This window comes from Puma concolor, chromosome C1 (assembly GCF_028749965.1).
Source record: "Puma concolor isolate L17-30 chromosome C1, mPumCon1.1.hap2, whole genome shotgun sequence".
Lineage (NCBI taxonomy): Eukaryota > Metazoa > Chordata > Mammalia > Carnivora > Felidae > Puma > Puma concolor.
The window spans coordinates 13,532,788-13,553,830 of record NC_141674.1 but is presented as its reverse complement, the minus strand read 5'-3'; the positions used below and the strand labels follow the sequence as shown (position 1 = coordinate 13,553,830).

Below are 21,043 nucleotides of genomic sequence, written 5' to 3'. Positions count from 1 at the left end.
CCTGTCCCCGTCCCTGCCTGTGCACCCCTCTCTCTGTCTCTCGTTCTTTCCTTCTCTCTCTTCCTGTTTCTATCCCTCCGAGTGCTTCGCCCCCCCCCCCAGACTCTCCTTATCTCCCCCTGTCTCTCTCCCTCTCTCCCCCTGGCCCTGCTGCTTCCTCTCCCTGACCTTCTCTCCGCCAGCATCTTAACACCGTTTCTCTCTACGGTCTGTCCGTCTGTCCGGGCACTTCCCCGCCTTTCTGCCCATCACTCCTGCATACCTCCAGCAGGAGGCGCCTCTGGAATCACTCTGGACCTTCTCGCACCAGAGCTGAGCCCGCCAGGCCGGGTGCCAGGCTCACGCCGTGGTCCAGCTGGGGGTCACCACAGCATGGGACCGCAGGACCAGGGTAACCCTCAGCCTACCTCCCCTGCTCCCCCTCTGGGCCTTCCCTCCGAGGCCCCTTCCGTTCTCCGCCCTCTGCCTTCAAGGGTGGTCCACCGAGTCACTGCAGGGAGCTTCTGGGGCATCTGAAAACTGGGCGGTCAGAAAGGACCCCTCACCCAGTGCTTCTCAGACTCTCCCGAACACGTGAATCCCCTGGGAACTTCAAGTGCAGACCAGACCCGGAGCCGCCACGGTCCAGGCCAGCCTCTGTCTGATTTGGCAGCCCAGCACGGAGGAGAGTTGAATCTCTGCCAGCGGGCAGACCTGGGTTTTGGATTCCGACGCTGTCCCTTGCCGCTGACCTTGGGCTTTGCCTCTCTGAGTCTGCAAAATGGGCATGACGATTCTAGGCCCTCAGGACGTGGCGACGATCAGATCACGAACAGGGCAAAAGTGCCTCATGGACCCCCACGTTCTAAACAAATCAAGGAGGTCACTGCCATTATTATGGACGGTATCGGTGCTCAAGGAACAACTCTGCTCCTTTTCCTTTACTCCTGTTCCTTCGGGGGCTGAAGCAGGGCGGGACCCCAGCTGGGACAGCTGCTTCCTCCTCAGGGGGGCAACATGGAATCAGCTGGGGTTGAGGTCAGCACCCAGGGGGCTCGGGGAAGAACATGGGGAGCTGGGGGGTGGGGGGGGGCGCATTCTCTGTGGTGGGGAAAGGAAGGCTCAGGAACTTCTACCCTGGGCATCACCTCCCAGTTTCAGGCTGGGTGTGCCCTTTGTGTAAGACACCTGACAGGCCCTGGCAGGACCTTAATCCTGCGACTTCCGAAGGTCAGGCCCACTGTCTGGAGCGAAGGTTGAGGGTCCGGGGGTCCGGTCGCTTGCTGAGCCCTCATGCTCTCTGCAGGGGGGGAGAGGGGAGGCAAGAGACCAGCAGGGTGCCAGGGACAGGGGCAGGGGTGGGGCTTCCTCATACATTCCATCCGGGGGCCCCCTCTTCTGCCGGATGCTTGACAAGATTCCCCGGGGCTCTGCTGGCAAAGCGGGGACTGCCCACACCACTGAGGGCAGAGGCGGAGATGAAGGTAAAGGCCGCTGCCATACCCACTCGTGCCCTCGGCAAAGCCCTGCTAATCCCGGAGTCCTTCTCGGCGGTGGAAAGCATGCAGGGCCATTGTGGGTGTCTTTCTTAGCAAAAAGAGGCAATGGGTTAAATGAACTATTCCTAGGATGAACTATTTCTGGCTTGGACGTTGCTGGAAAAGAGATCTCAGTTCAATTCAAACAGACCCTCCTCTGAGGCCTCCCCTGAGGTCACTTCCTAAAGAAAGCGGAGGTCAAGGTGCTCATGCAAGGCTGACAAGGTGAAAGCTTGCTAATCCAGCGCTTTGATAATCCCAGGTCGCCTCACACGGGCGTCTTCCTTAACGTTTATTTTATTTTATTTTATTTTTTTTTGAGACAGAGAGAGACAGAGCATGAACAGGGGAGGAGCAGAGAGAGAGGGAGACACAGAATCCGAAACAGGCTCCAGGCTCTGAGCTGTCAGCACAGAGCCCAACACGGGGCTCGAACTCACAGACCGTGAGATCATGACCTGAGCCGAAGTCGAACGCTTAACCGACCAAGCCACCCAGGCGCCCCCGGGCGTCTTCCTTAAAATATGGATTCTCCTGGTCCCCGTGCAGACCTAGGGCACCGGCCAGTCAGGGTGGAGCCTGGGATTTAGATCTTTAACAGGCATTCCAGATCATTCTGATGCACAGGTTTGGGAGCCACAGTCTCTCCTGAAGCCTCCACACTGCAAAGAACCCACTCTCTAACAGTCCTGACAAAACCAGATTCTGCTTGCACGTCCCCCCCCCCCCGAAACAGGATGCTCCGTGCTTTACAAGGCCACCCCTTCCCTGTACAGCCGGCCTGGACGTGGACCGCCCTTCCCCTTCACGTCCTGAGCTGAATTCTGCCGCCTCCCCGTGACTGCCACACCCTGCCTCCAATGGGACCACCCTGGCGGTCTCTGTGCCCCCGACAGACAGCTCTGAGGTTTCTGGGGGGGATTGAGAAGGTCTCCTTTTGACCTTACTTTACAATATCTGACCTCCCGAACCCCCAAATCGCAGTATTGCTTGCCAAGGGAGATGGTTACCACGTACAGTGGTAACCTGTACCAGTGGTCCGTCCAGCCCAGCCAGGCCAGCCCCGAGGAAGGTGTTTCCTTCCTCATAGGAGGATTCTGGGGGTCACGGGTACCCCCCTGCCCCCATCCCTCCCCTCGTCTGGGATATCGCCTCTTCTCTGAAGGCTTTTGGCTCCTGGTTTGCTTGCTTGTCTCTGACGGAACTAACTGGAAGGAAGGTCCTCGAAGGCAGGTGCACGGGGCTGGGCAGAGAATGAATGTTCACGGTGTCCAGCTGTGCCCACGGCAGTTTACTGGCTCCCTACTGTGTGCTAGGCTTTGCGGCGGAGTCATGGGCCACTAGGGTAACCTAGCCCTTGCTTTAGGGGGAGACAGCGGTATCCAGAAAGTTAGAATTCAGAGCCCCAACTGCTACCCTGGGAGGCAGTGTGCCCACCCAGACTGGACGGTTGGTCTGGGAAGGCTTCTCGGAGGAAGCGGCCTCTGAGCTGACACCAGAGAGATGAATGGGGCTTGGCTAAGTGAAGAGAGGGAGGACGCCAATGTTTCAGGCTCAGGGATGGGCATGTGCATTGGTGGAGGGGGAGGGAATGAAGGGCAGTGGGGGTGGAGCCCTGACACTGCCCCGGAAGTGAGTTCCTGCCGGCTTCCCAGGGATGGCTGGCCCTCGTCCCATCCATCCGCCCCACCACCAGGCCACCACCTTGCGTGCATCGGCGGGCCGGCTGGACCGGCAGGGCGGGCGGCGTGTTCCGGGGGCCGCCGGGCTCGCGCTGCTCCCCGATCCCGGGCCCGGGCAGCAGGAATTAAGCAGGCCGCCGAGCCCGAGCGCGTCCTTATCTCGGGGAGACAGTTGTTGGGAATCACTTTGACTGAGTGGTTTTGTCTCCCCGCATTTTCCACTGTCAGGCGGCCTCGGGCCATGGATCAAAGGCGCGCAGAGGAGCGCAGGGAGGGGCGGGAGTGGGGATCCGGTCCCCTCCCCCGGTCCCCTCCCCCCCATGCCACCCCCGCCCCCGCCCCGACCCAGCTCTCCCACCCCCCACCCAGAACCGCGCCCAGCCCCCGCCCTGAGAGTGGGCAGATTGAGGGGGGGGGGACGGAGTGGGACGGGGGGCTGGAGAAATCAGGAAATGAGAGGAGTGGAGAAGAATGAGAGATTAGGGGAAAGAGAGTGGGGAGGAGGGCTGGGTTTGCGGAGAGAAGGAGGGAGGGCGGAAAGGGGTCTGAGAGCAGGCTGGGTGCAAATGGGGTGAGGGACAAGGGGTGGGGAGAACTGGGGCACTTGGAGGGGAGGGCGTGGGTTAAGGAGAGAAGCGGGAAGCAGAGGAGGGCACGGGGAAGAAATCACAGCTGGGACCCAGAGAAAGTTCTGGGCTGAGGGACAGGACATGGAGGCAAGACAGGCTGGAGGAGAAGGAAGGCTGGGGGGCATGCCTGGCTGGGCTGGGGGGTGCCAGAGAGTCTGTCCTCCCTCTGAAGAAAGTGCTGGCCTTCATCACTCTGGAGGAAACAGGTGCCGGGTGGAAGTGACTGGCCAAGGCCACACGGGAGTGGGGGAGGCCCTCAGGCCTGACCTTCCAGAACAACGGCCCTGGAGACACCGGCTGAGATCTCAGATGCTCCTTGAAGCCCCAGGGGGAGGAAGGTCCTCTGCCTGTTTCCTCCACATCAGCTGTTATCCTGCAACGGCACTCCCTGGGGTGGCTCAGAACACCTGTCCCCACTCCCAAAGGTGTTGGAGAAACGTTCACAGCTGGGGAAAGGGCAGACACCTAGACCAGGAGGCAGGAAGGAGCAGGGGACCTCAGGGACCCTGGGGAAAATTAATTCTGCAACAGGAGGTCTGGGGCCTGGCCCTGCCCCCAACTCACGTGTGGCCTTGGAGCCCCTGTCTGCAAACAGCTCTCCTGAAGTGTGCCGGAGGCCAACATGCCTCGCGTATCTCAACATGCTTGTTCCTCAGCTTACTCTAGGAGATGGAACCTACTGCTAGCCCCACTTTACGGAGGGGTAAACTGAGGCAGAGAAGAACCTCTCTGGAATCGCACAGGCAGGACGTGACAGTACTGCTGATTGGAACCAGGCGCAGGGACCCCAGAGCCCACGTCTTGGTACCCCTTGCTCTGTTGCCCCTGAGGGCACCGGGAGCAGCCGAGATCAGAGTCATGTGTGGGGCCCCCCATATCCTACCAGCAAGTGGGCCACAGACCATTCTCGCGACAGATGCTGGGTGAGAGCATGGGCTCTGGGAGCAGGCAGGCTGTTCAAGTCCAGGGCCGGCCACTTGTTAGCGATTTATCTCAGGCCAATTATGTACACTGCTGGGTTCCTCTGTCCCCCCATTTGCGACACAGATATAATTGAGGTCCTCCCCTTCCAAAGGGGATCGTGTGAAGATTAAATGAGATCATCCATGTGATGGGCTTAGCACAGCATCTGGCCTGTGATAAGTGCTCAAATAAAAGAGAACGTTATTCTTAGGTAATATCTGCCTAGTAATACAAGTACTCTTAACACACTGATACGATGTGATAAACGCACAGGGAAAGCACAGCCAACCCAGCACGACGGGGTGAGCGAAGGCTTCCCGGAAGGCGGCCAAGTCCTAAGGAGTAAGCAGGAGTGGTTTTGAGATGGGGACAGGGTGGCGGACAAGGAGTCCCAGCCGAGGGAGCAGCAGGCACAACACCTTGGAGGCAGGGAAGAGCGTGACTCTTTGGGGTCCCTCAAAGTCACCCCCCCTCCTACCCGGGGTGCCACCGGCCTCCCAGGTCCTGTGGCTGGCCATCCCGGCGGCCTCCCTCCCGCCGGGGACCCCAGGGACCAGCCTGTGCCGCTCCGAGTCTGCCGCCGTATTAATTGCTAATCTCCCTCATTTTCTTCCCCTCTATCTGCCGGGACTGTCTCATTCCAAGCCCCCGTGCTAATCAGAAAGAAGGACAAATCCGCTATTTGCATTCTTTCCCACCAAACCAGGCAGCTCTGGAAGGCTAAACCCCTGGCCTGCTGGGAAGCCCAGAAGGCCCAGGCTGGGGCCCACGAGCCTGGGGGGGGGGGGGGCAGGCTGGAGAGGAGGGCCAGTCCCTGCCCACAGATCTAGAGACTGTGACTCATGTGCTTGTACAAAGAACCCACAGAAATCTCAGACTCTGAGCAGGAAGGTGCCTTACGAACAGACTGATTCATCTCTTTCATTGCACAGATAGGGAAACTGAGGCCCAGGGGGAGGCATGTACCGAGGTCACACAGAGGGTGAGACGCGGAGCGGAGAGGGAGCTCAGATGTCCTGCCTTTCCAATCGGTGACCAGGCATGGCCTGGGCTAAGCCAGACCTCCAGTCCCAAAAAGGAAATGGCCAGAGAAAGGACATCACTCATTCAATTTCTAATCAGGGCAAGGAGAAGCAGAGACCGGAAGACTGTCACTTATTAGGCGCTTGCTATATGCCCAGCCTGGTACTACGTGTTTCACATGAACAAAGTCTCATTATTTGTCATAATTCTGCACGACGAGTAGCATCGGCCCCGTCTTCCAGCTGAGGAAACTAGGCTCAGAGAGCTCATGTGACACAGCAAGTAAGTCGAGAACCCAATATCCGAACTCCCGTCCGTATGATCATTCCACTTGTCCCTGATGTATCTGCATTAGACATCGTTTTAGTATTTGCTTGATGATTTGCTGCTGTCCTGTCTGCACCAACCTCCTAGCCCTTCCCTGATTGTCCCCTGAGCAAACCCCACCTCCCCGCTGAGACTCCTCCAGGGAGCCTTCCGTGACCATCCCCTTCCTTCCCCAGACCCCTCTGCACTTCCTATCCTCGCCGACCGGAAATCCCACTAAATTGTCCACGACAGTTTTGGTGGGGAGGCGGCCCCTGAAATATGCGAGGTTAGAGAGGGACAGCCAAGTACATGTCTTTTTCGAGGCTCCCTAGACGCTGTGTGAATAACAGGAGTTAGGTAAATGGAGGGCATTGTAGGTAATGACATTCAAATACAGACTGAACGATCGGCTGCCTCCAACACCTGTTGGGAGCAGAGCGTAGCTGCAGACGTAGGGGGCTCACCACCCGTGGCTGATGGCCTACTGCGTGCCAGACGCCGGGTTCCGTGTGGTACCAACATGAGTCATCAGGCACTGGGTACTGCCTGTGGTCCCACTGAGGAGCGCGGGGGTGCACGGAGCATCCGGGCCCCCCTCCCCACCTTACTCTGCCCCGTGGGAAGCTCCCGCCCACACCTCTCCAAGGTGTGCCGTCCAGATTCCTGCACACGATTTGGTGGTGGGCAAAAAAAAGTCCCAGAGCGGCCCACGTCTCTTGTCCAGACTCAGGGATGTGGACTTAAGATGCTATCTTCCCAGAATCCTACCTAGTCCTCTAAGAAAGGAGAACAGGTCAGGGTCACCCTCCTACTTCTCTCTCTCGAAGATTAAAAAAAGAGCCTAAAGTCACCCAGAAGCGATAAACCGCACCCCCCCCACCCCCCACCCCCCACCCCCCACCCCCAGTTCCTGTACACAGGCATGACCTGACTCTCTCAACAGCAGTCTGGAAAGTTCCTGATCCCAGTCTTGCCTTCCCACACGCCCGGCCCAGCCCGGGCCCCTCCACCCAGGAAAAGGGGTGAGAAAGGCAGAGAAATAAACAAGGGTCTGTGTTCACAGGAGGCGGGGCTCTGTCCAGGCCTCTCCCTCTGGGCTGGAGCTGAGCCCTTGACTGACGGGAGCAGGTGGTTTTGTTTGGAGCTTCCAGGGGGGAAATAGCTCAGCTTTTCCCACTGAGGTAGGTTCACTGTGGACAAAGGCAAAGCTGGATGTGAGGCCGGATCTTGGCAGCGTGCGTCCCTCCGGGGGGATGGCGGGGCTCGCAGATGCCCGGGGCCCCGTGGCCGATTCTCTGAGCCTGGTAGCTCGTCCCTGCCCCAGGGCTGGGCTGGCCAGGAGTCAGGGGGAGAGGGCACTTGGGGCGTGGGGTTGCCTGATGGACTGAGAAGACAGTACCCGTGGCCCCCCGCCTGGTACGCCTGACGGAGGCGGGCAGACGTGGCTTGTGGCAGAGGGTCTCTGGGAGCTGGGCTGTGCTGGGTATGGAGGAAGCCAGCCAGGGAGGCCAGATGCTGCCACATGGCCCTTGGCTTCGGGGCCGAGAAAATCTGGCCACAGACTGCGGCCCTTCCCACCAGCTGACCCCTGACCCCCCTCCCCCAACCATCATCGTTGGTCACGGTGAGAAATGGGTACGTGGGTGGGTGGGGTGACTCAGCTCTTCCCTAACCCTGGGGAAAACCACTCAGGATCAGAGCGTGTCCTTCCAACCTGAGCCAGTCACTTGTTCTGTCCTTGTTCATCCTTTCCCAAGGCCCGAGCGGAGCGGGGAAAGCATCCTGTGTGTTCAGCAGAAAAGGGTGCTTCCCGCACCCGGCATTCTTTCCCCCCAGGACTGGGCTCAGGGGAACACACACACCATGTGGTCCTGGACTGGAGCCCAACTCGGGCGTTTTCCAACCAATGGAAGGGAGGGTAGGCGAGAGGGGAGGGAGAGGAAGGGGGTAAGGCAGAGCAGGAGGCCAGGGCGCGGATGCAGGGCAGAGGGAGGCGGAGAAGTAAAGAATGGATTAGAATTTATTAAGCACCTATTATGTGCCAGGCACTTTCCTCGAATTCTCGCTTTATCCTCACAGCGCCCCCGGAGAGGCAGAGATTATCACTTCCCGTTTTCAGATGAGAAAAAATGAAGCCCAGAGAGGTTAAGCAAGCTGCCCCAGGGCCACACAGCAGCTCAGTAAACGGCAGAGCCAGAACTCCAGCCCAGAGCTGTTTCTCTAGCCCCTGAGCCTCCTCCTACTCGGGGGTGGGGTGGGGTGCGGGGGCTTGTGGCAGAGACCCCTGGGAGAGCGAAAGCCTGGAGGAGATCCTGAGAAGGCAAAGGGAAGGAAGCCGGAGGCAGAAGAGGCGCCCAGAAAGGAGAAGAAAGAAGGGCTGGGCGGGGCACAGAGGCGCGCGCTCACTCGGCTGGGGGCTGGGGTTAAAGCCCCCGTGTTCCTACAACCCACTAAGCCGGAGAAATGAATTCTGATCCCTCCAAAACCCAACCTTGGAAAATGTGCGAGAGAAGGGTCTCCTTTCAGGGGAGCAAGAAATCCTCCGCACTCCTCCCGATGCCCCGGTAATGCCAGGATGTCCCCAATCTGCTTTGAGGAATGGAGAGATTAAGAATAATAAAAAAATTGCAATAAAATACGTGTGAAGGAGGGGGTAATTGTGGACAAACGCAGCATTCAAATTCATTTTTCAGGTCTTTTACACACCATTTCAATCTTATTTTCTGCTTGTTAATGAGATCTTGTTGCCTGGGCTAGGCAAAACCTTCCAATATCAGGACGTAATTGCACATAATTTTCTCTCCTACCAGTGATTTGCATCAGTTTTTAAAAAATTCTGGGCTATTTAACACCCCACCATCCCCCTCCCCGTCTTCCTGCCTACAAATCTCCCACTCCCTCCTCCTTCCTCGTCCCTGGTCCAGCAAGACTCATTTTAAATGCTTATTATAAACGCAGTGTCGCCAATAAAGAGAAAAAAGAAAAAAAAAACACAAGGAGGAAGTGAGAGGAGAAAGCACGCGGAGTTTCCAGGGCTCATCGCACGAGGGGCACCGCGAGGCATGGCTCGTGGGTCAGGCAGATCGGTGTCAGTGTCCCATCTCGGCCGCTCAGCTGCTCTGTGGCCTTCAGCAAGTCACTTAACCTCTCTGAGCCTGTTTCCCCAAGTAGAGCGTTTCTGCGGCGCTTGAATGACTTCACAGAGCCCACGCGCTTCCGTGGGATCTGGCCCTCGGCAGGTATTCAGCGGATGGAGTGCCTTTCCTTGCTGGATTGGGTCCCCTGAGGCCCTCAAGTGATGCCAGGAGCAGAGTCTGCTGTGGCAAATCACTCAGGAGACCCCTTTTCATCAAGAAATTAAATAAAAGCCTTGAGATTTATTCCTGCTGGTTTTAGGAAGAAGGGGACGCTTCGCATTGGATGATTTGGACCCTGAACCTGACTATGCCCCGTGGCTGCAAACTTCAGCTTCACCAGATGGACCACAGGACGGACCTTGGGGGGTGGGGCTGGGGTGGGGGCGGGGGGCAGCCAGAGACCACAGAATAGCACAGAGGGCTCTGGAGGCAGACCGTTCCAATCCCAGCTCTGTCACTTTCCAGAACCTATCGCAGAGCCTGGCACATGGCAGGCACACGGATGGATGGAGAGGTAGTTGACCCTGGACAAGTCAGTTTCCTCATCTGTGAAATGAAGGTCACAAGATAATGGCCAGGGTTCGGTGAGTGAAAGCAGCCGAAGCATTTGGCCCCGTCCGTGCCGGCCCTCCGGAAGCATCCACCCCACCTTGGCCGTCACAGGTAATTCTTAACGGGCCAAAGAGGGAAAGGAGAAGAGAACATCAAGGAGCCCAAAAGGACAAAAAGGCTTGTTTTACTGTGACTGCGGCCGTGTGACGAACCGCACACTCAGAGAATATTTTTCATTAGTTCAGTTGGGGGAAATCGTAAATATGTAAATCCCTTTTACAGGTTCCTTCCTGTGAAGCAGTGGCAGGAGCCCTCCGCTGGGGGTCTGGGGCTCTGGGGGCCGGCCCTGCTGCTAAGCTAACTACGGTTTGGGGCAATTTTCTCCCCTGTCTGGGCTTTCCAGAAGTTTCCACTTCCAGCTCTGCTAGAATCTGCACTGAAAAAGTTTGGGGGAGAAGGAAGCTCAGGCCCAGGGCGCCCCACCCACCCCCACCCCAGGGACACGCCCACAAGGGCCCTAAAGAAGCTGCCAGCACCAGACGCCCTGCCCGGAGCCTTTGGCCAGACGGGACTATGTTCCTGATTCTTCGCTCAGGACTTCAGACCGCTCAGCGGCCATGAGTGACTTTCTGAGCCTGTCTCCCCTCACACCGGGAGGCCCCCGGGACAGCGCTGGCTTCTGCCATCACACCAGGGCATCTAAGGACGGGGGTTTTCCTCTTCTGTCTGACTGTGGGCTCCTCAGGATGGGCGAAGTCCTTCCTCGGCCAGACCAGGAGCCTCTCAAGGCAGTGGCTGCGTCTCCCCCATCAGACCGGGGAATTCTTAAGGGCAGGCATCCTAAGGGACCTACATATAGGTGTCCCTTTTATCTCCCTGCCCACTACCCCTGCCTCCCAGCGTGCCCTGTGTGCGATTCCTAGCCACGGCGGGCATCAGATTACTCACTGTAATTCATAACCACGAAAGGTTCCTCTTGTCCTAAGCTGTCCTGAGTTGTTTTCTAAGAGCTGTGTCCAAGGACCTCAGCCTGGGCTAAAGGGGCGAGAGCAGGCTGGGCGGGAGGGTCTGCAACAAGTCCCCAACAAGCCATCAGGGACGAGATCGCACGGGCAGTACACTGACCCTTAAAGAGCACAGGTTTGAACGGTGTGGGTCCAGTTATACATGGAGGTTTTCGATAAATATAGCACAGCACTGCAAATGTATTTTCTCTTCCGTAGGCTTTTCTTCATAACGTTTCCTTTCCTCTAGCTTGCCTTATTGTAAGGACGCAGTGTCAAAGAAACAGAACGTATAGAATAAGCAGTTAATGGACTGCGTATGTTCTCAGTAACGCTTTGGATCAACAGGAAGTAGGCTGTTAGTAACATTTTAGGGGGAGTCAAAAGTTATATGTGAGTTTTCAGTCGTGGGGTGGGGGGGCTCGGCACCCCTAATCCTCACATGGTCGAAGGGTCAAACTGTATTTGTTTTCCTGGTACCTCTTCAGGGGGACCCCGTGCACAAAGCTGGGGGTATCTTACCGAGTGCTGAGCCCCTGATCTTGTAAAGCTGAGCTTTGCACATGGCCGACGGGCTGGTCTCATTATTGTCTAAACCTCTCAGGAGGCCTCTGCCCGTGTGACTCAACTCTGCCCACTGGCCCCTAACCTGAGGTCCTGGCCTCAGTTTCCTCATCCGTGACATGGGCTGAATGAGCTTTCCCCTCTGTGGAGCTAAAGGGGACAGGATTTTTTTTTTTACTGCCAGCCAATCTCCAAAAAAAAAAAAAAAAGAGAGAGAGAGGGCATCTCTGAGGCAGAGGGCAGTGTTAGTTATGTTCTCAGGCTCTAGAGATCAGGGCTGAAGCCTGGCTTTGCTACCCAGTATTTACCACGTAAGAAACTCTCAGGACAGAGTCTGAGTCACAGGGGCTGGCAAGTTAAGCTGTCCTTGTCAACAGCGTATCAGATACACCGCATGGCCTGCCGTTCTATTATGTATTGTCTGCCTGTCCTGTGACACTGTCACCTCCGCAAGGGCAGAGGTCTTCCTCCTTGATGCTCACTGATTCATCCGCAGTGCCTAGAACGGTGCCTGGCACGTAGTAGGCCCTCTGTAAGTATCTGTTAGCCTGAGAGCCAGGGTTCAGCACGGGGCTGCATAGATGGATTTCCCAGGGGATTTCGCCCAGGCAGTCCCTCGGTGGAGTCTCTGAGCCTTGACAAGCCCCCCTTCCCGGGATGGCTCGGAGACCAGGACCCGGGTCAGGCCCCGGGAGGGGGCACTTCTCCAGCCAGCAGCAAACTGACCAGTGCAATGAGCAGGTGCTCCGCAGAGCCCCAACTTCACCCCCACCCCCACAACATAATAATCGCCTTGGGCTTTTGTGAGAACAAAGGCCAAGGCTACTGGGGGGGGGGCGTGGTCAGGACCTGCAGTCTTGGGTGAGGGGTGATGTCCCAGACAGACCCCATTCCATCCCTCTCACCCAGGGGAGCTCCGGAGAACCTCCCTGCTGGTGGGGAGGCAGGGCCTGGGAAGCGGGTCTGTCCTGGTGGGGAGTGTACCCCCCCCCCACCCCTGCCAAGACCACGGAGGTGTGTGGCTGGCCTGCCCAGAGGGCGGAGGGAGCGTACGGGGAGTCACAAATACCAGAAGCTCTGGTACAGACCCAGACACCCCCCCTCGCTGTCCCCCTTCCGCAGGACGTGTTCGAAGCTTAACCCCGGCAGTTCACATGGACAGAAGCGCACCCGGACTGCCCTCCCGCCCACCCTGCGCACGGCCCCCTCTCCCCTGCCAGCAGCTGTTCACCTCCTGGTCCCCTCTGCCCCTGTCAGACCCTCCATCTGTCTTCACACCTTTGGTGGGAACCTCTGGGCAAGTCTCCGGAGTCAGCCCAATCCATCACGTCCTGACAGCCTCTCCGCCTGAGGAGTGGAGGAAAGCCTCCCGAGGGTCTCTGGGAGGAGAGGGGAGCGTCTAGCTCGGGCAGGGAGAAGGGTGGGCCACTGGCTGCTTACAGTAATGGCTGGGTTTTTTTTCTCGTCTTCGCTCCCTCCCCGAGGCTGGTCTCTGGGCCCAAACAGTGCATGAGACATCCTTGCTCTGTATCCCTCTCATCGCTGAATCGTGCTCCAGAAGCCAAGCGCCCCCTATTTGCTCGTCTCGCCTCTGCCCTGTGACAAAACTGCTACTTTGGGGAGAAACTTCAGCCCCGTGGGCCGCAAGGAGCGGTGGTCAGCCCCGGACTCTGGGCCCTGGCCCGGCCAACGCCTCCCGGGCCCTGTTGAGATGAATCGAGAAGACTGGCCTGCATAATCTCAACATCCCTCTTCAGATTTCCAAGTGAGGCTCCTCCAGCCTGTTTCATACCGCGAGGCCAGGCCTGGACCACATCCTCAGACGTGGACACCTCGGGTCTCTGCAGCCACGGCCACCCAGCCAGCTCTGGGATCCTGTCTGCCTCTTGACTCTGGAAGGTCAGCTCAGCCGCTTTGTCCTCTGCACTAATGGCATGGAAGTCATGGCCTTGAGCGCCAAAGAGGCCAACGAGGTTCCACCGGGAAAGCATTCTGGTCTGCAGACTGCATCACCCCGGCCCCTAATGTGGGCCCCAAGAGGACCTCGGGCATCACTGTTAGGAGCTCTGGGTTCAGCGGCTCGCTCAACTCTGCCCCGGACTGGGGAAGACTTGGCACACGTCAGCTCATCCCATCCTCAACAACCCTACCAGACAGAGGCTTAGCACCATCCCCATTTCACAGATGGGGAAAATTGAGGCACAGAGAGGGGAAGGGACCTTACCCATAAGTAAATGAGGAGACTAAAATGCAGTTAGCTCTCCACCACACTCACTAACGGAGGCACACAGCGACAGACCCAAAACCATGCAGAAAATTAAAACCTTGGGAAGGTTTTAGACCAGGGGTTGGCAATTTTTTTTTTCCCTATAAGGGCCACATAGCAAATATTTTTCACTTTGTGGGCCACGTGATCTGTTTTGAAACTTCTCAGCTCTGGCGTTACAGCCCCAAAGCAGCCAGAAATCTGTAAAGAAGTGGGCGTGGCTATGTTCCAATAAAGCTTTATTGACAACAGCAGGAAGCCAGATGGATGTGGCCTGGGGGCTGTAGTGGACCTTCCCTTTGGCCCCCTTTTTTCTTCAAGTAACAGGGTTCTCATACTGATTATATCGTCCTGGCAATTGTGGGGGGCGGGGGGTTGACACGAGGACGAATGTTCATTCGGCCCCTATGTTGTGCCAGGCTCTGAGCTAAGGTTTCAGCCAGTTAGCAAGCTAAGCACAAACAACACCCTTCTTAGGAGGTTAGCAACACCCTTTTTAATCACTTTTTAGGTCAACGCGGGCTAAAGTGAGGCTCAGAGATGCTAACTTCCCCGACACCCTGAGCCGCGGAGCTGGGGTTTAACCCTCTTCCAGCCTTCACCCTTCCTACCGAACCAGAGCCGTTCAGGAAAGCTTGCGCCACACTCAGAAGGTGGGAGGCAGGGCAAAACCAGCCTTGGATTTCTGCCTTTCCTCCGTGGATATCTGAGAACCCGCTGTGGCTACAGAAGGGAACCCATCAGCTCCTCAAAGCAACCAGGACGGCCAGCATCCCCGCGTCCTGCTCCCCAAACCACAAGCCACCACCAACAGCCTCAGCGATGCCTTCTGCACTGGATCGCAGGGTGGCCCCAACAACTTCCAACAGCCCCGGCAACGAGTGACGCAGCCAGCAACCAATCACACACGAGGGAACGAGCTCCAAGACCCAATGGGAGCAGGGCCCCCAGTCTAGAACCCCAGCCGCGTTTCTCTCTACCAACAGGAGGAGGTCCTGCCTCTCATTCGGTGGTCACGCCTGGGGAAAGGCAAGAGATGGGTGGAGCACTGGATGGAATCCAGGAAGGACTCCTGGTTCGAGAACCAAGCCCCAAAACCACAGTCAGCATCCCACAGGAAACGGTACAAGGCTTCTGCCAACACGCTGCCTGAAAATGCCTGACTTTCGTGAACCGAACAGCCATGAGGTGGGCGGGGGGCCGGACTCACAAGCTCTGGGGGGGGGGGGGGGCTGTTGGGCCACGAGCACGTCTCGAAGGCAACAGCTTTTTGTTTCTGGTGGCCAGGAGCGGGGAAACCCATTCTCCGTACCTGCCTGCAGAGTCACCCGGGCCTGCGGCTCGGAGATAAAGCCCAGGCAAAGGATCCCGGGGTCCTGACCAGCAAGGGTGGCGGGGGCGTCCCTGCTTCCCACTTTAACACTCTCTCTCTCTCTCTCCCTCTCGAGGTGCCCCGGAGCCCGCGGCTTCCCAGGGACCAGACTGGTGAGGCCACCTACCTGGGGAGACAGGCCGTTGCTGACAGGGTTCATGTGGTTGGAGGACGCCGCCGGGTTCATGAAGCTGTCTGAGTAGCTGGAGAAGCTGTGGCGGGCTCCGTAGGCAGAACCGGTGTCGGCGGCCGCGGCGGCCAGCCCCCCCTGGTGCATGGTGGACGGCGGGAGGGGCTGGGGCCGGTGCACGGTGCTGCCCCCGTCTGCGGAGAGACCCAGGAGAGGGCCTGAGCCAGTGGCCCCGGCCCAGATGGCGGGCGTCCCAGGGCAGGGAAAGAACCGTCCGCGTGGAAGGCGAGCCACGAGCCTCTTCCTCCTCGTCGCCATCCAGCGGACGGAGGGGACCTCCCCTCGCTACTCAGGATGGGACCAGCTGGCTTCTGGACAGGACGCCGGGGACTAGCCAAGGCTCGACTGACAGCTAACCGATGTTCCAGACAACCTCCAGGCATCTTCACCGGCCACACTGCACAGCGTTTGGCATACAGTCGGTGCTCAATCAAAGTCTTCTGGACTAAAAGTCAGACCTCACTGGGGACTCTCTTAATCTACCCAGGCCTGTCCCGACAGCATTTGGTGGGCACCGACCACCGGCCAGGTGCTTCTGCAAATACTGTCTAAGGGTGTGAAGTGGGCACAGGATTCCCATTTTACAGATGAGGAAACCGAGGCTTGGAGGGGCCGGGCACTCGTGCAAGGCGAAAAGGCCACTGAGTGATGGGGCGAGGGTCTGAGCTGCCATTTCTCTTCCTGGCTGCTGGGCTGCTGTTCTGCTCTGTCAGGGCCCCTCCACGCGGCCTTCCGGGGGATGAGACCATCATCGTCAATTTCTCATCAAGAATTACAGGGAGGGGAGAAAAAGAATCATAGGGAGGATCCCCTGCCTCTCTCCTCAGTTTCTAGAACTCCAGCCTGCCAGCCCTTTAAGAGGGAGCCCCAGGGGCGTCATGAGTCAGAGGTCAGGTAGTGGGGCTCCCAACATGCGCCCCGGGGCAGGCGGGGGTGGGGAGAGAGAGGAGGGGGAAGACAGGATGCAGGGAGGGGTCCAGGGAGTGATAGTAGCCTTGTCTGTCACTTCTGCGTTTTAATAAGACCGCAGCGGATGCATGTGACTTCACAGTTTGAGAAGCTCCGTTCTAAACGTGTGCGGGAAGGCTACCTGTTCACCCTCACCTGGATGCTCTGTGGCCTGTTGGCAAAACCAAGAAGTTCAAAGGCAGGAACTCACTGTTCCAGTGGTAATCGTCTGTCCACGTGCAAACAGACAAATGGCCCTTGGGGGAGGCTGGGTGGCTCGGTCGGCTGAGCATCCGACTTCGGCTCAGGTCATGATCTCACGGTCCGTGAGTTCGAGCCCCGCGTCGGGCTCTGTGCTGACAGCTCGGGGAGCCCGCTTCAGATCCTGCGTCCCCCTCCCCCCCATCCCTCCCCTGCTTGTGCTTGTTCTCGACGATAAATAAACGTTAAAGAAATAAATAGCCCTTATCGTTCCTTCTAAGTTAAGGAAGGGAGGAATGGGGGGCAGGGCGCAGCTGAGGTGCCAGGACAGTCTCGTGTGCTCACCTTGGGAGATGGTGGTGGTGGGGTAGGTGGAGTCCGGCAGCTGGTAGGGGGGCAGCGTGGGCATGCCGGTGGGCGGGAAGCCCCCTGGCAGAAGGTGGTTGAACGCTGCCAGCTGGTTGGCTCCTGCCTGCTTCCGCCAACGGGCGCGGCGATTACTGAACCAGACCTGGGTGGGTGGAGAGCAGAGAGCGGGGATCCCTCAGCCTGGCTCCTGGCGGAGAGCTGAGGCACGGCTACCACTGGTCCCCGAGCCGTCACCCTGTGTCCAGCCCGCGTCCAATCCCCGCCTTCCCGCGGCCGGGGACAGAGTGCAGCGCACTTGCGTGGGTGTGAGCCCATCGTGGCCTCACCACCACCCAGCGAAGGGATTATTATGGGATTATTATTGTTCTCCCCATTTTACGGATGAGCAAACTGAGGGGCAGAGGTAGTGAGTGACCTGTCCACGTAACGGGGCGGGTCGGGGACACAGCCACGTCTGGGTGACTCCGTGCAACGTTCTCTCCACCGCAGCCGCTCGGGGGGGCAACCATCCTTGTCTTAACACACGCTCCCTCCCACCCTCTGTGCCAGGCACCCCCCCCACCCCCACCCCGTGCTGGTACTTCACGTCGGCCCAGTAGACCCAGGAGACGTGTACTCCTATTCCCATTTCACAGAAGGGGAAACTGAGGCTCACAGAGGTCAAAGAACTTGCCCGAGGCCACACAGCTATAGCTGAAACGAATCTGAGGTTCAAACTTCAATCAGTCTGACTTTCTAGAAGTCACTTGTCTGGATTTTGCAACGAGCTCTGGTCCAGAAAAGGAGGAAAAGGCTTATGGGAAAGCATATGGGCTTTGCATATGCCGTTCCCTCTGAGCCAGACACTCTTCCCGCAGCCAACTCCTGCATCTACATGGAATACTTGTTGAATGAATGAAGGAAGGAATGAACGGATGAACAAGAGAACAAGGAAATACAGAGCTTGCTCTGGTGTATCTTTGCCAGGGCCGATGCGACAAAGCTCAGATGGGAGCCCCTCCTGGTGGGGTCCCCTCCAGCCTTCAGCAGCACAGGATCACTTAAGACCCTCCCCCCACCCGTCCAGCCTCCGCTGAGTGGAGGGGTGCTTCTGTGCCCCTGGTGTCTTTTGTCTTCCAGATCCTTCTGGAGGAGGGAAGCCGCGTTTAGCTTTCTGAGCTGGAGGAACAGCGCAGCCGGCTCTGACTCGTTTAGGGTGCACAGAGCAAGGAGACGAGGCAGTCCGGTCAGGAGCGACACCTGGCTCTGGAATGAAATTGCGGCCCCCGCTTCTCCCCACTCCCAGGGCACGGAGGGCTTCCCCAGGGGCGTCCTGACCGAGGGGCTTCTGAACTGGCGCGGAATGGGCAGTGTTTCCTCGTTCCCCGCTTCTGGGAGAGGGTGTGGGGCACATTTTTGTTCCCATTCAACGTTTCCTCCTTCTACAAGGGAGGGACATCCCAGATGGCAGTGACACAGACATTCAGTAACCCTGAGCCCCTCCACTCCTCCTCCGGGCCTTCTGGGCATGTGGAAGACAAGGTCCGGGCTTGGTGCTAACTTATCCTCGGTGCCTCACTGACACCCGTGCTGAGCTTCCTCTTGAACACACAGAAAAGCGCTTCCGCAGCTGATGTTTTCCAGCAAGTCCCCCATCAATGTTGTTTAGTCTTCCCTGATGTGTGTTTCCAGCTGCCTGCCTTATGTGACAGTGAGAGACACTTTTATTTTCAAATATATTGATTTGGGGGCGCCGGGGTGGCTCAGTCAGTTAAGCGTCCGACTTCCGCTCAGGTCATGATCTCGCGGTCCGTGGGTTCGAGCCCCGTGTCGGGCTCTGTGCTGACGGCTCAGAGCCTGGAGCCTGCTTTGGATTCTGTGTCTCTCTCTGTCTCTCTTCCGCTCACACTGTCTGTCCCTCTCTCTCAAAAATAAATAATCATTTGAAAAAATAACATACATTGATTTTATTTTAAAAGCAAATAGTGGGGTGCCTGGGTGGCTCAGTCAGTTAAGCGTCCGACTTCCGCTCAGGTCATGATCTCGTGGTTTGTGGGTTCGAGCCCCGCGTCGGGCTCTGTGCTGACAGCTCAGGGCCTGGAGCCTGCTTCGGATTCTGTGTCTCCCTCCCCTCAGCTCCTCCCCTGCTCACATTCTGTCTCTCTCTCAAAAAAAAATAAAGATAAAAAAAAATAATAAAATAAATAAAATAAAAACAAATAGCGATTTGGATGACACATATATGTAGCAAAAACCTTGAAGTCAGATGGAGAATGGACACGCCATTCCCAATTGGCACACCGCAGCTGCCTGTGGGTCATCCTTCCCTCGGATAAAGAATACCAAAGAGAGTTGGAAAAGTTCTTCCCCTTCCGTCCTTCCCTATCCTTTCCTTCTCTTTCCCTCCTTCCTTACTTCCCTCCTTTTCATCACCAACCTTTACTGGGACTGTGCTCTATGCCAAGCGAGATGTGAAGGATAGAGAGATGGACGGGACCGTCCTAGCCCTCAAGCTGCCCTGTGCCCCGGGCACACAACAGACAAGGCAGAGAACCACTGCCTCCCGGGACCTCAAGTGACTTAACACAGGCCAAGCGCTTAGAACAACATCTACAACTATCATTCTGGTGGCCGAGCTCTTAGCTGGCATCCAGTGTAAGCTGCCCATTCACAGAGGGGGGCCTGGAGGCTCCAGGAGGGACAGGGGTAAGCCCCATCACCCCTTCCGCCCTTCCTCCCCACACAGACACACCCCTGCACCAGAACCCCTGATCAGGGCTGAGTTCTTTGAAAGCAGACGCTGAGTTTTTTTATCCACTTTTGATCCTTCCCACAACACCCAGCACTGGGAACACGATGCCATAGGAAGCAGCTGTTTACGGGGTGAACATTCCATCTGGTCCTTCTCTCCACGGAGCACAGAAGAAAAGAACATGACAGGCAGACTTGGGTTCAAGTCCCGACACTGCTGATTAACTGTCTAGGAAATTTCTTCCCTCAGGTTTTCTCAGCTGGAAATGGAGAGACTGATCATACCTGCCTCCTAACGTCACGGGGAGGATGACAGTGACCATGTACGTGGAACACTGAGCATCGTGCCCCGCAAATGAGAAGTGTCCGATAAGCGTTATCTACTGTTAGGGAAAGGTCCAGTCCAAGTTGTTAATTAGTGATGAGTCCCTCCAGTGCTTCTCAAATGGGATTCCTCTCAGGGAGGCTTCTGCTTCTGGGGGAAACACACAGGCTCAGAGATCTTGGTACTTGGGACACAGCGGATCTGTCCACCTCCGAGGAAGACGGATACAAGGTCGGGCTTGGCCCCTCGCTATTCAGGAGTGAAGGCTCCTCCAGAGAAAGGTTACGCGTCCTCCTGCCTGATGCCCCCTTTCCCACCCTTCCTGGTGGCTTTCCGCCAGCTGAGACACGGTGTCTCCCCCGGACACTAGGGAAGCCAAGTATCACCCTGCAGGCTTCAGAAGCAGGGCTGGAGCAGAGCCAGAGGGAGGCAACGCATGTGAGTTACTGGAACCCCGCCTGACACGTTTTTACCTGTGTCCTTGTTCATGCAAGCGTCAGCTCCGTGACAGCAGTTTCTGTCTGCTGACTCCCCGGGGCCCGCAACAGCGTCGGCACAGAGTAGGTGCTCAATAAATGAGTGCCAGCTGAACGAACTGGGGGTTTCCAGGGTGGCCACGATTGGAAAGAGCAGGTGGAGTTTTACTAAGAATGTACCCTACTTCTGGAGCTCCTGTGTGCCAGGCACCTCCAAATGCGGAGCGTGTGGTTTTTTACAGGTAAGCATTCGTCCTTAGAACAAGGTAGACTCTTCCTGTCACCTCCACTTTGCAGATAAGGAAACTGAGGCTGCAGGTGTTAAGTGCTGGGGCTGGGATTCACACCTCAGCGTCTGGCTCTGAGCCCACTCCGGACCCCTTCACCATCTCCCCGGGCCACTGACACGAGACGTCTCAGGACTGCGGAATCCCAGAATCACAGACTTTTAGAATCCGACACCCGAGACCTCAGATCCATAGAGTCTCAGCGGTGCTCGGGAGGCTTGGAGGTCTCTGCCCCACCGTCCACAGCAGGAACCCTAGCAGAAACTAGGGTTTCTGCTTGATGGCACACTGTATTTTGCCTTACACACTTCCAGGAATGGGGATCTCATCACCTCACAAGGCAGCTCTGGTTGTCAATAAACAAAATTCCTAGGGGGCGCCTGGGTGGCTCAGTCAGTCAAGGGTCCGACTTCGGCTCAAGTCACGACCTCACGGTTCGTGAGTTCAAGCCCCGTGTGCTGACAGCTTGGAGCCTGGAGCCTGCTTCGGAATCTGTGTC

The 21,043-nt window shown here is 57.3% G+C and overlaps 1 protein-coding gene across 3 annotated transcripts in view; it reads right to left on the bottom strand.

Moving 5' to 3' along the window:
• PAX7 (paired box 7) overlaps positions 1 to 21,043 on the bottom strand; it is a 98,073-nt gene that overhangs the window by 22,624 nt on the left and 54,406 nt on the right. For all 3 annotated transcript variants that reach the window (XM_086715835.1, XM_086715837.1, XM_086715836.1), the window contains exons 6-7: positions 16,703 to 16,868; positions 15,146 to 15,342 (exon numbers count right to left, since the gene is read on the bottom strand). In XM_086715835.1, the coding sequence (XP_086571961.1) occupies positions 15,146 to 15,342; positions 16,703 to 16,868 (363 nt within the window). The remainder of the gene's footprint in view (positions 1 to 15,145; positions 15,343 to 16,702; positions 16,869 to 21,043) is intronic.